This window comes from Rhinolophus ferrumequinum, chromosome 2 (assembly GCF_004115265.2).
Source record: "Rhinolophus ferrumequinum isolate MPI-CBG mRhiFer1 chromosome 2, mRhiFer1_v1.p, whole genome shotgun sequence".
NCBI lineage: Eukaryota > Metazoa > Chordata > Mammalia > Chiroptera > Rhinolophidae > Rhinolophus > Rhinolophus ferrumequinum.
In genome coordinates this window covers 61713012-61729149 of record NC_046285.1, presented here as the reverse complement: position 1 = coordinate 61729149, position 16138 = coordinate 61713012, and the positions used below count along the sequence as shown (strand labels likewise).

At 37.3% G+C, this 16138-nt stretch overlaps 2 protein-coding genes across 3 annotated transcripts in view; both read right to left on the bottom strand.

Moving 5' to 3' along the window:
- The window catches only part of MCCC1 (methylcrotonyl-CoA carboxylase subunit 1), a 58356-nt gene extending 53688 nt beyond the window's left edge, over positions 1–4668 (bottom strand). The window contains exons 1-3 of the mRNA XM_033089042.1: positions 4449–4668; positions 1890–1936; positions 528–664 (exon numbers count right to left, since the gene is read on the bottom strand). Of these exons, the coding sequence (XP_032944933.1) occupies positions 528–664; positions 1890–1936; positions 4449–4537 (273 nt within the window). The 5' untranslated portion in view covers positions 4538–4668. The remainder of the gene's footprint in view (positions 1–527; positions 665–1889; positions 1937–4448) is intronic.
- A 3411-nt stretch (positions 4669–8079) lies between these two features.
- LAMP3 (lysosomal associated membrane protein 3) overlaps positions 8080–16138 on the bottom strand; it is a 30447-nt gene continuing 22388 nt past the window's right edge. Inside the window, exon 6 of one of the 2 annotated variants that reach the window (XM_033089033.1) lies at positions 8080–9187. In XM_033089033.1, coding sequence (XP_032944924.1) covers positions 9054–9187 — 134 coding nt within the window. In that variant the 3' untranslated portion in view covers positions 8080–9053. Of the gene's footprint in view, positions 9188–13943; positions 14880–16138 lie in introns of those variants that run through there. The other variant, XM_033089023.1, reaches the window with a different exon arrangement.

Sequence of the window (16138 nt, the reverse complement as noted above, 5' to 3'; positions counted from 1 at the left end):
ATCCACGCCTGGGTTCCGTGTGGTGGATAATAGCTAGTTATACTAACTGACGACACTTAACAAACCTCAGGGGGAGTAGGGTCCTTTTAGTTAGAATTTTCCAGTTAAGCCAAGGCTCTGAAACATGGGGTGACTTGTCTAAGATCCCTTGGCCAGTAAGTGTTAGTTGCTAAGACTAGAACCTTAATTCTTCTCCTTGTACATCAGGGATCTGGATATGTGCCAATCAAAGTGTGGTATGTGCTTCAGCCACATTCCGTGAACTGTTTTCCATTCAGTTCCGTAAACCTGTCCTTGATGATAGGACCTTGACTGGAAGTCAACTACACCACAAAGCATACTGTCTCCTTCAACGGTGTGACTGGAAAATGTTCCTAGAGGAATTATTAGTGAGCAGTTTCAATTCACCTACGTATACACTGTTAACACTAGCACATACCAACTGTCAACATAAAGTACTAAAAGACTGACACACTAAACAAATATGGTCACTTACAAAATTCAACTTCCAGTTTTGAACAACATACCATGTCCACATGCATGGAATTCCTGTCAGCCTCGCTATAAACAGCCACAGACTGTACACCCATTCTTTTGGCTGTTCGCATCACCCTGCAGGCAATTTCTCCTCTGTTGGCAATGAGGACCTTGGTAATGTTTCGTCCTGTTTAAAACACCACGAAAATCATACAAAAATGTTACTGGGAGCAAGGAATGAGATTGTGAAAGTATTCTATGATATTAACCAGCTGATAAACATTTGTTTTGGTAAAGTCAGCATAACAGAGCCTAAAATAACCATTGTAATTAAGACAGTGCACTACTTTTCACTGAAATTCAAGATACCCTTATTAACATAAACTTTTAAATTACTCAGCTTTTTCAACTTAAAATAAAATTAAAGGATACCTTGTTATACCAAGATCAAATTACAATAACCAATCTTTAAGTAAGTACTTTCTATGTTCCAGGTCCCGTGCTAAAGACTATCAGGACTTAAATCCTCACAATAATCATATGAAGTGGGTATTATTATTATTATCTCCATTTTAATGATGAAGAAATCAAGGTTGAAAGAGATACTACTTTCCTGAAATTATACAGCTATAGAAATGGTGGATCTAGGATTTGAACCGGATCCAAGATTTGAACCCTGGTTAGCTTCACTCCAGAGTCTGCGCTCTTGGACATTGCGCTGAACACAGGGATGTGTGGTTCTTTTGCAATATAAATAAATGAATATTGCACCAGTTCACTGGCATCAATGCTATAATGACATGACATTGTCTTAATATATAAGATCCACTTCCATCATCACGCATGAAATAAATGTTCTTTGACAGTTTATAATAGTTATTTTTCTGGAAAAATAAGGTTTTATATGATTCAAAACAATGTTTTGCAACAGGGATCTACAGAGCCTAAGCATTGTCACAGGTCACAGCGGCTGCTGGGATGAAGTATGCATGTATGTGTCAAGGGAGCTACACCCAATCAATCAAGTTACACTTTAATGTTTTATAGTTGAAAATTCTGTGTAAAATTTTATTTGAAAAAAAGGTTCTGCTACTTAAAAGCACTGTTATAAAGTATCGATTTAGACCATCATAGTTATGTTTTTCAATTCGATACACTATTAGAGTTAGACAGAAATAACAAATATAAAATGTTCTCCATTATTTCCCTACATATTTTAGACTCAACAACAAGAGATTTGACATAAAAGAGGTGACAACCATGACTCAATACTAAGAAAATTATGAAAACCCAAAACTTCAAAATTATACGAGAACTAATTCTATTATGTACAAATTAAAGGATTAAACATTTCCTTTTCTTAATTCACAATCTGCAGCAAAACCAAATAGTATAACAAAGACTGTTAATACCTGTGGTTGTTGTATACTTCATGGTTCTTTGCTTCCAAGCCCATGTCCTATAAAATGAGCCCAAATGGAGTTATAATTAAGCAGGATATGCAAGATCAGTCAATATTCTTTCAAAATAGTCTAAATTTTTTAAAACTTGAAACCAAATCCAGATGTGACCTTAATTAAACCTTAAGTCTACAAAGTTATTTGTTAAGACATTCTTTGTGGAAAGAAAACTAATCTAGAAATCAGAAGTTATAGTTCTGGCTGTTCTCTCTGGCAGTACGTGTCCTTGCATGGATCATTTCACCTGCTTGCTCCTGAAGCTCGCATATGACCACAGAGGGAGTCAAAGATGATTGATTGTAAATCCAGCATACTTCAAGACCATCCAGTCAGCTTTTTTCAAACTTTTTTTGACTAGAACCCAAAGTAAAAACTGTATTTGACTTCACAACCAAGTACACATAAAAAACAGAAGTTTCATAAAAGACTTTCCCTGCATTTTGTTTCTGTTCTATTCTGTTCCATTTTATTAAATAAAATATGCTGGTCAAACTACAGTTTGAAGCATACCAATCTAACTTCTCCCTCTAATAAGATACGTTTGAAGGGTAGAGGAAAATTTTTTCTCCTTGTCATAAGGCAATCTACACACTTACTGTCCTATGGTGCACACTCAAACGGATGTCACCATCCATGAAGGGCTGATGGGAAGACCCACAGCTTTAACACTAGACTTCCACATGACGCTACTGCTTTCCCATCTTTCCAAAACAGCTTACCCTACTTTCTTGATCTTCAAGGAAGGGGATCAGCTTTCTTGATATTTATAAGGTATTTTCTAGTTCATAGCATCTTCCCATCATATTCTTCAGATAGGTTTCTGATAAGATTCAAGGCCTGTCCTGGGTAGAAGTGTCTACAAAATGGCAGCTTTTTGTTAAACCCAGCTTAAGACTCTTAGGTTTCAAGGCCATTGCTGACCTAAAATTTTCTTCTGCCGCCTTCTAGACAGACAACCACACACATATACTCATACACCACATAACTACAATCCTCTATCATCAATGTTCTCATTAGTCTATTCCATTTTGCACCATTACATAAGCTATAATTTAAAACACTGGCTTATAAAACAAGATTAAGAAGTTGCTTCCATAAAATAATTTCATCCTGATCAAGGTAACTTCTATACTAGCTTATTCTCATTTTTAAAACTCTACCACTAGATTTCTATTCTCTGAGTTACTAGAGAATCATGATATAAATAGAAATGTAAACACCCTCTATATTGATAAGGTTTTTAATTCTATATACCATTACAACTCTAACATTTTCCAGGTGACAGCTACTTAAGAACAATTCTATATAAATAGCTAAGGTTTGGAGAGAAGAGAGAAAATGTGTCTGCAGTAGTATCATGAAGAGCCCTGAAACCTCAGAAAACAAACATCAGGAGAAAGAGAATACTAACATTGCTTTTACTAATTGCCTTATTTTGCTCTAGGGTGAGTCCTACAATTAAGTATCTGGAAATCTAAGGCATCTGCAATAACTTGTAGCAAACAGAAACAAACAAAAAAATTGATCTACATGATTGAGTTTGCAAAGGGTACATCCATGAATTGATTCATATGCTCAGATTCTGTTGAAGCCTCTTTCTATGTATTAATTCATTTAATTTGCACAATCCAAGGTACTAAGTACTAGTATTATCTCCTGTAGGTATCATCATCTCCTCCTAGGCCAGGAAACTGAAGCATAGAGATATTAAGTAACTTGCCCAAGGTTGCTCACACACCTAGTGAATATCAAAGGTGAGACCTGCCTTCAGACTGCAGAATTTGTGCCTTTCAGCACCAAGCTGTACTGTCTTTCCAGAATGATGGAGAATGTTGATGACGATGATGATGAAGCAAAGGAAGATAAAGAAGCTTACTATCTGGAAGCATGAGAGTATCGTCACTGTCAAAGTTATTGTAACCGAAGCTTGCAGCTCAAAATTTGACAATGATGTGGAATCAGGTTAGCTAGAGTGAGTCATCTGCTACTTTATTTAAACATGCATACAGAACATGGGCAAAATAACTTCTAAACTCTCTGGAAGGTAAACTTGCTTTTGTTAACTTGATTCATTCCAACAATGAGAAAGAACTCCAGGAGTCTTTGTCTGAACGGGACACCTGCTAAGGAATAGCTGAACTGAAAGGGACTTTGAGGGCATCCTGGTTTCACCTCTTATGACTTGTTTCACCTTGGGCAAGTCGTTGACTCCTTTGGAATTCATCAGAAACCAGATTATGAACGACGCTTTCCTTCACAGGGAATGCAGTGAAAGCACACGTAAATGGTTAAGATCTGGACAAGCGTTATTATGGCGAGGGCTAGGACAGGAAGGAGATGGCAGGCCCAGCTCCACCCCTCCCCGACTCCTCATAAATGGAAAAATAGAGCCAAACCGAGAGCTGAAGTGTAGAAGAAGGGTAGGGGAAGAAAAGGAAGGACTGGATATGGGGACGTCTCCACTCGATGCCCAGACTGAAAGCAGAGAATCCCCACGAAAGGGGCTGTTACCTCGGTGGCGGCAGCAGGCTCGGGAAACGCTGCCACTGGTTCCTTTCCGCCGCCACCAGCAGCACGGACACCGCAGAGGCCACCGCCATGACCCTGCAGCCCCGCGGCTCTCCAACACTCCTAGGCACAACAGCTGCGTCCCACACGCTGCAATACCTTTGCTCCGCTCAGCAAACCTCTTGTCCTCCGCCGGCCACCGTCCGGGTCAAAACCAAGCAATGGGCCCAACCTAGTACGGGGGAGTGTCTCCACCAAAACCAATCAAAACACAGAGCAGGGCTTCAGTGCGGCGATTGGCCAATCGGGCCGCGTGCCCGCGGGGGTGTGGTCCCTGCCTCCTCGGCCTCTAGAGTTCGGCCTGGAGACACCTGGCTCCGTCTTCAGCCTCCTTAGGACAGTGGTCCTGGGTCGGTGTTTCTTCTCACGGCCTGCGCGGTTTCTTCGTTCTCGTCCGGCTTCAATTAGTAGAACCCTCCTCGCGATCTTTATCAGTAAAGCCGCAGGGATATAATGGAGGCAGTCATGGGACAAAAGTTAAATGGGGTGGAGAACAAGATATAAAATTCTCTAGTGTTCTCAAAAAATGGAGACAATAAATAACTAAAATAAAATATTTAAAACCTCCTGAGCTTTTGAAAACAATGTTTTAATTGACTATTGGGGGGAAAGAGTAAAAAATTTGATTACTAGGAAGTCAAAACCGAAATTGAAGAATATCTAGAAAATAAACATACTGAATTTACTACATGTAGCTGCTAAAAGTAGTTAAAGGAGGGCTCATAAGAAAATTCATAGTGAAAGTAAACATCTAATTCAAGGGTTAGAAAAAATACAAAAATAAACATAAGTAAAGTAGAATAGAATCAGTAAATTAGTAAAGATTAAAGAAGAAATTAATGAATTAAGAAAACGAATATCAAAGGAGTAATAAATCTAGAAGTTAAAAAAAAAACCTAATAAAATAGATGAATGGTTAACTAATATAAGCAAAAGAAAGAAGGGGAATGAACACTTGCCATAAAAAAAAGTGGGAAAAATATCTCAGATCTAGAAAACAGAGTATAGAGTTATAAGAGACTAATTGTGCTCGTCTTTAGGCAAACAAACTTGAAAACCTGGATGAAATAGATAATATTACAAGAAAATACAACTTACCAAAATAGATCCTGGAAGAGATAGAAAAATCTAATGAACCAATTACCATAGAAGAACTAGAGCACAATACTATCAAAGAACCGTCTTTCCTACAACCCTCGCTTCCATCCTTACTTACACCCCCAAAGCAGGTGGCCCACCTTGTCTCACAAGGAAGTTCCACCCAAATGGTAGAGTAGTTGATGCCCGTGCTATTCTTCTGTCCCAGAGCACAGAAAAAGATAACTACGGTGAGATGATGATGTGTTAATTAACCCAATTGTGGTAATCATTTCACAATGTATACCTAAACCAAATCATCACATTGTACACTTTAAATATATACAATTTTATGCTTATACCTCAATAAAGCTGTGTGTGGGGAAGACTAACAAGTATAAAGAAAAGAAAAAGAATATGAGGCATTCAAAGAATAGGAAACAAATAAATATAAAAGGCACTTAACCTCATACCAAATCAGAGAAATACAAATTAAAACGATAATGATATACCATATTTCACCTATCACATTAGCAAATATCAAAAAATTTAACAACACACTGTAATTTGTAAGAATATTATCATGTTTTACTGTTGTAAAAATGGGCACAACCATTATGCAGAATACTTTGGTAATATTTATCAAAATTGCAAATTCACAAACTCTGACCTAGCAAAGCTGTTTCTTGGAATTCACCTAAAGATATACTCAGAGATGTTTGAAATGATGTCTGATTAAGGAAATTTATTGTAGTATTGTTGGAAATAGCGAACTGATTTTATATATATATATATATATTTAATATATATGTAATATATATATATATATACATAAAATATATTTATATTTAACCAATGTCTTTGTCTTTTAATCAGTTTACTATTTGCAACAATACTACATATATATGATATATATATAATTACTATGCAGTCACTAAAAAGAATGAGACAGCACTATATTTACTCATGTATTAACATTTATTCATGAGTGAAAAAACAATAATGGCAGAACTGTGGTTATTAGTCCCCAATTTGTATAAAAATAGTGGAAAGAAAATACATACATGCTTATGTATGCAGAGATATCCTATGGGAAAGAAAAGTTGATGGTTCCATGTCAGGGATAGGATGGAGACTAACTTTTTATTATATACCCTTTTGCATCTTTTGATTTTGGTACCACAGGCCTGTATTAGCTATTCCAAAGTACAAAATTTTTAAGCATTTTGTTTTGACATAACTTCAGACTTACAGAAAAGCTGCAACAATAGTACCCTTCTCCTAGATTTGCCAAATGTTCATATACCATATTTGCTTTAGCTGTCTTTCTCTCTCCATATACACATATGCATACACACACAAATACACACCCGTGCACTCACATTTTTAAAGAACCATTTGCAAGTAAATTGCAGACATGACTCCTTTTTTTACTCCTACTTCAGTGTGTATTTCCTAAAACAAGGAGATTCTCTTACCTCTCCACAGAACAATGATCAAAGTCAGAAATCAACATGGATAAAATACTATTATTTATTCTACAAACCTGATTTGAATTTCCCCAATTGTTCCAATAATGGCTTTTATAGAAGAAAAAATAATCCTGTGTCACACATTGCATTGAGTTATGTCCCTTAATCTGTAATGGTTTCTCAGTTTTTCTTGGGTTCTCATGATGTCGACATTTTTGAAGAGTGCAGACCAGATCTCTCTCTCTCTGATCATTTCCCCTGGAAAAAGCCAGCTGTCATGTTGTGAGCACCCCTATGGATATGCCACAGGGTGTGAAGTTGGAAGCAGAACCTTCAGCTCCATTTGAACCTTCAGATGCAGCTGTGGCCAACAGCTTACCTGCCACCAGGTGAAAGACTCTAAGCCAGAACCACCCAGCTAAACTGCTTCCAGATTTTTTACCCACAGAAACTGAGTGAAATAATAAATGTTTGTTGTTTTAAACTGCTAAGTTTTGGGGTATTGTTACACAGCTATAGATCTTCTTATTTATCTCATCCCCTACCAGAGTGTCTGGCATTTACACAGCTATAGATCTTCTTATTTATCTCATCCCCTACCAGAGCGTCTGGCATTTACTAAGTCCTTAATCAATGTTGGTTGAATGAATGAATGAATGAATGAATGAACGAACGAACAATGGCAGCACTTAAGTAAACCACTAACCCAATCAATTATTCCGGACTGAGTTGAGAGATTTAATTTGTAACTTTAATGTGGTTTATCTTCTCAGAAATTCAGTTTCTCTTAAATAAGTCTTCCTACCAAGTAATAATGTGGCAATGAAGAATAGAACAAAATTCTTTATAGAAAGATAATTTAACTTATTGATTCAAGTGACAACCTCCATATTTAAAAGACAACCGCTAAGATTAAAAACAAAAAACTGCATTATAAGAAATGAATGAGTCTCCAAAATAGGTTTTTATTACAAAAACTTTTAATACAATTCAATAGTCTATTAAGAATAAAGTTAGGACCTTGTCATCCCTATTGACTCATAAGAGAACAAGTCAGGAAAGTCAATGTGTACTCTAGGGTGACTGAAATTATTCCTTTACTAAAGAATGCCTGGGGCATGTGGTCTTTTCTGGTAATGTCCTCACTTCGTTCCTTTCTTTAGCAGTAAAAACAAACAGGGATTTTTTTTGGGGGGGGGTGTGGTGGGGGGAGAGGAAGGGCAGGCTGCTCCACAGAATAAAGCAAACAGTATAGAAAATGTGGCTATAAAAGTGCAAAAGACGCAAGCTACCACTAGAGGGGGGAGCTACATTCAAGAAAGAAAAGTTGGTTAGTGGTTAGAAAATTGCTGTTTTCAAAGAAATAAAAAATACCTTGAGAAGTTTACTCCTTTATCGTTAGAGCCCCAGCCAAACAACCCCTTCAGTATCTTATTTTACCTTTGATCTTTTCCATTTTAAAAAATGTCTCTGCTTTATCTCTAAAATGGAATTTCAGTGCTTTTACTATTCATGTTTTATATGATGAACATATGCCTGGCTACCTACTAACTCCTTTCCCATTTTAAATGTTTTTTTTTTAATCATCAAAATGAACAACATATCACGGACAGCCTAGGGTTTTCATCTGATACCAACAAGAGGAACATGCAGGTTTGATTACAATTGATGCTTTGGTTTATAAATTGGAGACATATACACCACTTTACATAGATTGTGCTATTTTAACATATCTCAAATGTTGACTTTGAATAATTAAAATATTTTGAAGGAAACTAGAAAATACTCTTAAATAGCTCACTAGATCTTTCATAAAATAAACAAAAAATATTTAGAAATCGATATGCTGCTTGAACTTAAATCAGAAATGACTCAGTTTTGGTGAAAGATGGTTTACATTGTTGGAAGGACCCACACTCTAAGGGAAGTCCCTAATACCCTGGAAAATGAAGAAAAACTTCTCTAAGCTCCATTATTTTCTTTTCCCCCTGGGCACCAATTAGATTCTCTGGTATCCAGATGATTCACGCCTTAGGCGGATTCCATAGACAATCAAACCCACAGCGCAAAGACCAAGCACGATGGCCCCAATCACCGGAAGGACAACTGTGTAGTCAGAGGAACACTCGTCCACTAAGAGAAAAAACAAATACAATATAGCGGGTAAGGTTTGATGAGGACAGACCAAAGAGCAGGCTAGAGTAGGAAGAATATGCGCTTGGGAGTCAAACCCCGGGCTTGACTTTTAATTCCACCACTAACTGTGTGAACTTGGGAGTATTATTTAACCTTGCAATTTCCTCTCTTTATAAAGTAAGCAAACAATATATAAGATTGTTGGAGGGCTAAATAAGATAACCTTATCTTCTCAGCAATTAATAGATATTTAACAAGGTTAACTACTTTTTCTTCCTGACCACTCTCTGCAAATTGGAATGTGTTTGCATAAAAGTGTGTCATTAGATTATACATGATCTCTTGAAAATACGTGATGTTTATCCACTTTATGAAACATTCCTTGTCACACTTAAAGTTCTTTTGTATTGCTTTTAGTGAGCTAAAAATATTATAAAATAGCCCTAATTATTTATGAACACTTAAAATTGAAAGTTTTTAAATTAGTCAAAACTCTTTTATTTTTATTCCATTAGAGAAGTACTTATTCAGTTCATTTAAAATGTAATCGGTCTTGACTGGAGAAAGATGAAGGGCCCTGGGGATAAAGGGGAGTTTGATTGAAAACAAATAAATGGAGACCTGTATATCTCATTCAAGGATAGATAAGAAGATATATCCCTGAGGTCCTTGCATGAACCAATGCTGAAATGAACCAAGGATCACCATTAAAACCCAATTCTCACCTGAGGTCCAAGAAAAAAGAATCAGAAGCGGCCAGGGGAGAGGGGATGGCAATTCCCTCTCCAGGAAAAAAACCCAAATATGTAGAAGACAGAAACTGTGCTCGTCATACACTATTTGATTTCACAGTGGAAAATACTTACATAACTATAATAATATATACCTTATCGATTTAACAATAAATGGAAATATGACCATAAAAGGGATGGTGTAAGAGTATTAAATCCTTATCTGCCATAGCAAGAAGTTTAAAGCTGATAAATTAAGAAATAATAAACTTTTTAATACTTTTTAAAAGAATTATGGGGATAGCTATCATAAGAAATTGTTAAAATTAGTTAAAAGTGCTTTGTCTCTAAGAGGAAGGACATGGAAATGTTGCTTTTTATGGTAAGCTCTTTTGTGATACATGACAATTTTGTTTTATGTATGTAATGTATTATATATATATGTAATTCTTAGATAAAAAAAGAACATTAACAAATTAAGAATTTAAAATGATTTGAAAAAAAACAACAACTTAAAACAAAATGTAAAGCACAAACCTACTAACTCAGCAATTTCACCACTAGGAATTTATACTAAAGAGATATTCACATAAGTACACCACGATATGTTAAAATAATCCCCATTTTACGAGAGTAAAGTGGACAATCTGCATATACATCAAAAATTTTAAGTGGTACAATCGTAAGAGTAGAATATAACATAGCCATTAAAAAGAATGTGGGACCTCAATGTTTTTTCTGGGATACACTGGGCTCTTTCAATCTGCAGCTTCAATTATTGATCGTAAGGAAAATCTCTTAAATTATCAAATCTATCTTCATTCTATTTTAGAGCACTCTACTTCAAAGGCACCAATTATCCTCATGTAGGATGGTCTGAATATCTTCCATACCTAGCAGTTTCCCTGTAATATTATAATCTTAATTTTTATCTGCATTAGCTGAGCATCTGAGTCATTTTCTCTGTGAAGATAATTCAGTTTTCAGCTCTATCTGTTCTGCCTCTTACTGTTTCTATTTGTTATGTAAGTGTGTTTCTTTGCTACTCAATTTGTTTTCTTAGGACTAAAATCTATCCATCTCACTCTTTCATTATACCATCTCATCTATGAGCTCTGGTTATAAGGAATTCACATTCTTACTAAGTAATTCTCAGTATAAACCAATTGTCAGGGATTTTTCCCTGTTCCTTGAGTTTCATTTTCTTTGTATTTTATCAAATACATTCCTTTCTAACCCTTCCCCTTTTAATTTAATTTAATTTTAGAAAATTGTGGTAAAATATACATAATATAAAACTTACCATTTTAACTGTTTTTAAGTGTACACTTCAGTATCATTAAGTACTTTGTCATTGTTGTGTAACCGTCATCACCATCCATCTCCAGAATGTTTTTCAAAACTAAAACTTGGTGCCCATAATTTAATGTGATTTAATCTTACATTATTCTTATTGTTATTTTGCTGCAGTAATTTTGAATAGTGGTCACATCGCTTGTTTTTATTTTGCTCATGCTTTGAGCATCTCATCCAGACATTGAATTTCCTGTGATATCATTTGAATAGATGAGGGCCTTTCTTATTATTGTGTTTGAGATCAGTTCATGTTCCCTGCTGAGCTACCTATTTGGATTCTACCTTCTTGTCTGTACCTTGGCAACTAGCTACAAGCTGGGGCTATCCTCTGGTTGGAGGTTGGCTCTTCAGGTCACTTCCATCAGTCTCCATGTTTACTCTGCCTAGTCTTCCCAGTAACCATTTTCCTAGATTAGAAGAAATAAACTGACAGCTCCTTTTCTCTCCAGTTTTAGGAATGGTAGTAAATGTTCCAGGATTTTTTTCTCTCATCATATGGCTTCTTGGGGTAAGTGTTTGGGGAAGCAGGGTTAGGAGACCAGCTCTGCTCTGATTTTTGTTTCTTTTTTGTTCACCAGTTTAAAGGTATTGTGTTAGATTATATCTCTTTGACTCCTATTGGTGATTTTTTAAAACCTTTTATTCCTTAATCTATTAGATAATGAGAAAGGAAAATACTAGTCACTGTTTTAACTCTAAGTTTTCATTTCATATATTTCTGTAGTGCTTTGAAAATTTTTAAATCATCTACGTGTATTATTTTGTTTCTGTTTTTTTCTTTAAAAATAAGAATTAATACTGAGGAATAAATTGTAACCATTTTAAAGAATTTACTCTATGGGGCAAAAACAAAATTCAGGCATATATTTATACACATTTGTTAAAGTTTGTTTTGTATGAAATTCATATGTAGTTCTTTAATCATAACATAATTGTGAAGACCTAGACACAGTAAAAATTCTCAATAAAAACAAGACTAGTTAAGTAAATTGTTAGATAAAGTTGATAGCATATTCACAATAGCAAACATAATAATGATACTTTGCACCTTTAATAGCATGGAGCTTATGATGCACAGGAAAAAAGAATAACAAATTGTTTACTCTGTATGCTTCCAGGAAGTAAAACAATATCCATGAGAGGGAAATACATCAAAATTAACAATGAATAGGTTATCTCCAGGTGGGCATTAGGGAAGATTTCTAGTATCTCTGGGGGGATTTGTATGCTCTCTAATGGGGGTGCAGAGAGAGGGGTAAATTTAGGACAACCTACTCACAGCAGAAGAGAAAAATTGAGTTGAAACTAGATGAATGAGCAAGCAGCAGGAGAACTAAAGGCAGGGCCAAGTGATGCCAGGGAGGTCAGAAAAGGCCCCTGCAAGGTTTCCCAGGGTCAGTCACAGCAGCGTCCTGCTCCCACCCAGAAAGCCATGGGCAGGGCTCCTGCTATAAGCCTTCTGTAGTCAGAACAGACAGACCTGGAGGCAGCCTAAGGCAGAACCCCAGAGGCAGAGGAGGCTACTTCCATCCTTACAGTTTCCCCACAGTTTCAATCCCAGCACTTTTACCCTGGGCGTCTTCTGGGATGTCACTGCAAAAAGTGGGCAGAACTGTGAGGCAGTAAGGCATCTGGGCGTTTATTTACTACTCATTCAAACGAAACCTTTGTTCTTTTTGGTTACCAGAATGTCAATTCTAATTAATTTTAAAGATAATTGGCTTGGGGGGGGGAGTGGGGCAGGTAGATAACAGGAGTCTAAACAGCAGCTATCACCCCAAAGAACTCATCCAAGATGGTAGAAGGAAAATGAAATTTAAGTGAACTATCTTATCCGTCTCCTCCTGATTTTAATTCCATTTCTTTTTCTGTCAGCTGTGGGAGAAATTTCCACACATTAGAAGACGAACCTAACTTTAGTCATTCTATAGATGGTTAGTAGTACAGTGAATAAACAACTCATGTTCTGCAGTATAGAACCCTCAGATACACTTGAGGCAGAACTGGAAACGAGAGTCCAAGAGGGAGGAGATGGAGAAAAAAGGCATCTCTCCAAAGCCCTTGCTATTCAAACTGAGTCACGTTGGGGAACACCGGGTCCTCATGTCCCAGATTTTTATTAATGTCTGTTGCAAGGAGGAAATAGGAATTTCCTGACACTCTAGACATCTTCAGGGGCTCTTGAAGCTCTCTGAAAGCTGTTACGTGCCCTCCCCACCCCTTCACAACTGAGAAGGTGAAGAGAACTAAAATACGTCAACGGAAAGCCAGTACATGCCCTAGGTAAACAGTGGTTATAGAGTTGTTGCCAAGTTTCATAAACTTTCTGGTAAAAATAATGAGTGGCACCTCTGGAAAATGTAGAAAAACAAGAAACTTCCTGTTGATAAAAGCAGTTAACATCCAGAAATCCATGACTTTCCCCTTTCTCTGAAATAAAAACCCCAATTCTCCTAAACAGTCAATGTAACAGAAAACCATGAATAACATTCTGAACCTTATTTTAATAGAACTTTTCCTCCAGATATCAATCATTCCCAATCAGGAATTTCCTGGTTTACAATTTTTTTTTTTTTTTTGGTAAATATTTGCTAAAAAAGGAAAGTGGGTCAGAATCGGGGTAGAGCTACCTTTTCTGCTCACCATTTCTGATTGTTTTCATGCTTTACCCACTCCTTTCCCGCAATGGTCCAAATTAATTAATTTGTGAGGATAGACTAGAGTCAAAGAGAAACAGAGATAAAGCAGGAAAAAAAAAAGTGTTAAGAAGGCAGAAAACAACTACAGGTGAAGGAGTTGGTGAACTAACATATATTGAGTCTTTTGTTTGCCAAGAGCTTTAGTACATGCCTTACATTAAAAAAATGAAATGTTGGGAAGTTTTCTAGTTTTTTACTAATAACACATTATAATCGTGTAGACTATGTCTTTTTAAAAATAATAATCTATTCAGACCATTTGTAATTTACATAAATCAAAATTTGGGCAAAATCCAGGAGTTTAAAATCACGTGAGAATTTATTTGGAAATGGACTGGGTTTTTTTTAAATAGAGTTTTAAAAACTGGATATTGATACTCTTAAAAATGTGTAAGAAAAATCAGTGCAGTTTAAAAACATCTTTCCCACAATTCTCCCTTTGGGTATTTGCTTTGTCCTCACAAGCTCCCTGTTCACGTCTCTGCCTCTTGTCCCTAATTCTCGCAGCCAGCCTCGTATTATCAGGAGCGGAGGAAGGAATTCAAGCTCTTTTGGCACAACCTCCCCATGCTAACAGGAGAAAGTGGGTGGGGGCTACCTTTTAGTCAGCCTTCAGATGGCACTTTGGTGAAAAACTAGGTTTCCTAATCAGATTGGGAGGGGGGGACAGTCAACTAGAAAAGTCAATCCCTTCACTCCAGGCCGAATATGAAGCCAGAGTTCCCAAGGCCTTAACCTTGCACATTGTGAAGAAGCTGGGGCTTTACATGCGTTCATATCCACTACTGGGCCTCTTTCTGGCCACCAGGCATGCTGTTAGCAAAACGACAAGCAGTCCTGCGATACTCAGACCCACGGCCACAGGGGTTTCTCTCCTGTTTCTGTCACTGAAGCATTCATCCGCTGTAATTGAAGTCAGAGTAACAGGTGTTATATGCTGGCCACAATGCTGGGAAGTGATCCTGCCCCTGTCTGCCTCCGCTTCACAGAAAAGGAAACCAAGAGAGACAGAGATTAGCTGGGCCTCCCACCAGCTGCATCAGACAAACCGATGGGTACAAATGAGGAGGGACAGGCTCAGCATGCTGACCTGGAACACACAGTGCTTGGGATCACTTAAGGAGTGTATGCAATTGCAGATACCCAAGAAAGTATGATTCAGTGGGGTGGAGACGGGGCCCAGGTAAGTCTGATGCAGCTGGAAGGCAGATCCAATTTTGAAAAACGGTGATTTGATCTGGAGGGTCAGGATCAGAATTGTGTCTTGACTCCCAAGCCAGGGTAAGCCTTGGAGCCATGGTTCCCAACTCCAGAAACAGGGCCCTGTATCAAATCACAGGGCCAACGTTTTCTATTCAAACTGTGCCTCTTAAAGGGGCTGTTGGACAGCCTGGGGATCCTTTGGGAGGCTCCAGGATTTTAGGGAGGAGGGGCTGAGAATGTAGGAGTCAAAGCCAATTGTTTGGGGTGACCAGGCTGAGCATTTACACTTACTGGATTCTCTGGTTCTTCCTGCTCCTGTTGAATTGTCACCCATTGGTCAGTTCTGGCCCCTCCTCACAACACTGTGCCTGTTTCTGCTCCCACAGCCCTCTGTACATTCGTCTTTTATAACACCATATTGTAAGGTAACTTGCATTTTTTTCACTCGCTTCTTTTTTCCTTTTCTCTTACTCTCTGATAGAAAATATTATTTACAGAAAGACACACATCTTCACATGTGAGCATCTTTGGTGAACTTTGAAGCACAAAGGCTGGGAATATGGCCTTGAGCTGAGGTAATGATAGTGGAATGAACAAGAGAAATAATTTGGAGGTAGAATTGATAGGGTTTTGTGACTAGTTACCTGAGAAAGAGAGAGAGGAAAAAAGGAAAAGACAGCTTTTCTACATCTCCCTGTGGGCTATGCTCATAGAGGTCGGGGGGTGTGCTGCTGAAAAGTTTTGTTTCTCTCCTGGGCCACTAAGGTTTCCCAGACCTGCTCACTTCCTGCTTCACAGTGGTTCTGAGGGGTGGGAAAAGCAAATGTGTACCTTATTTTTAAGATCACATGATTAATTACAGAGGTGTTTTTCCCAAACCTTCATAATGAATTGAAAGTTTTGAGACAAGATGACAAAGTGGGGACAACACCTACTAGCAAATTTTAATATTTAATTTT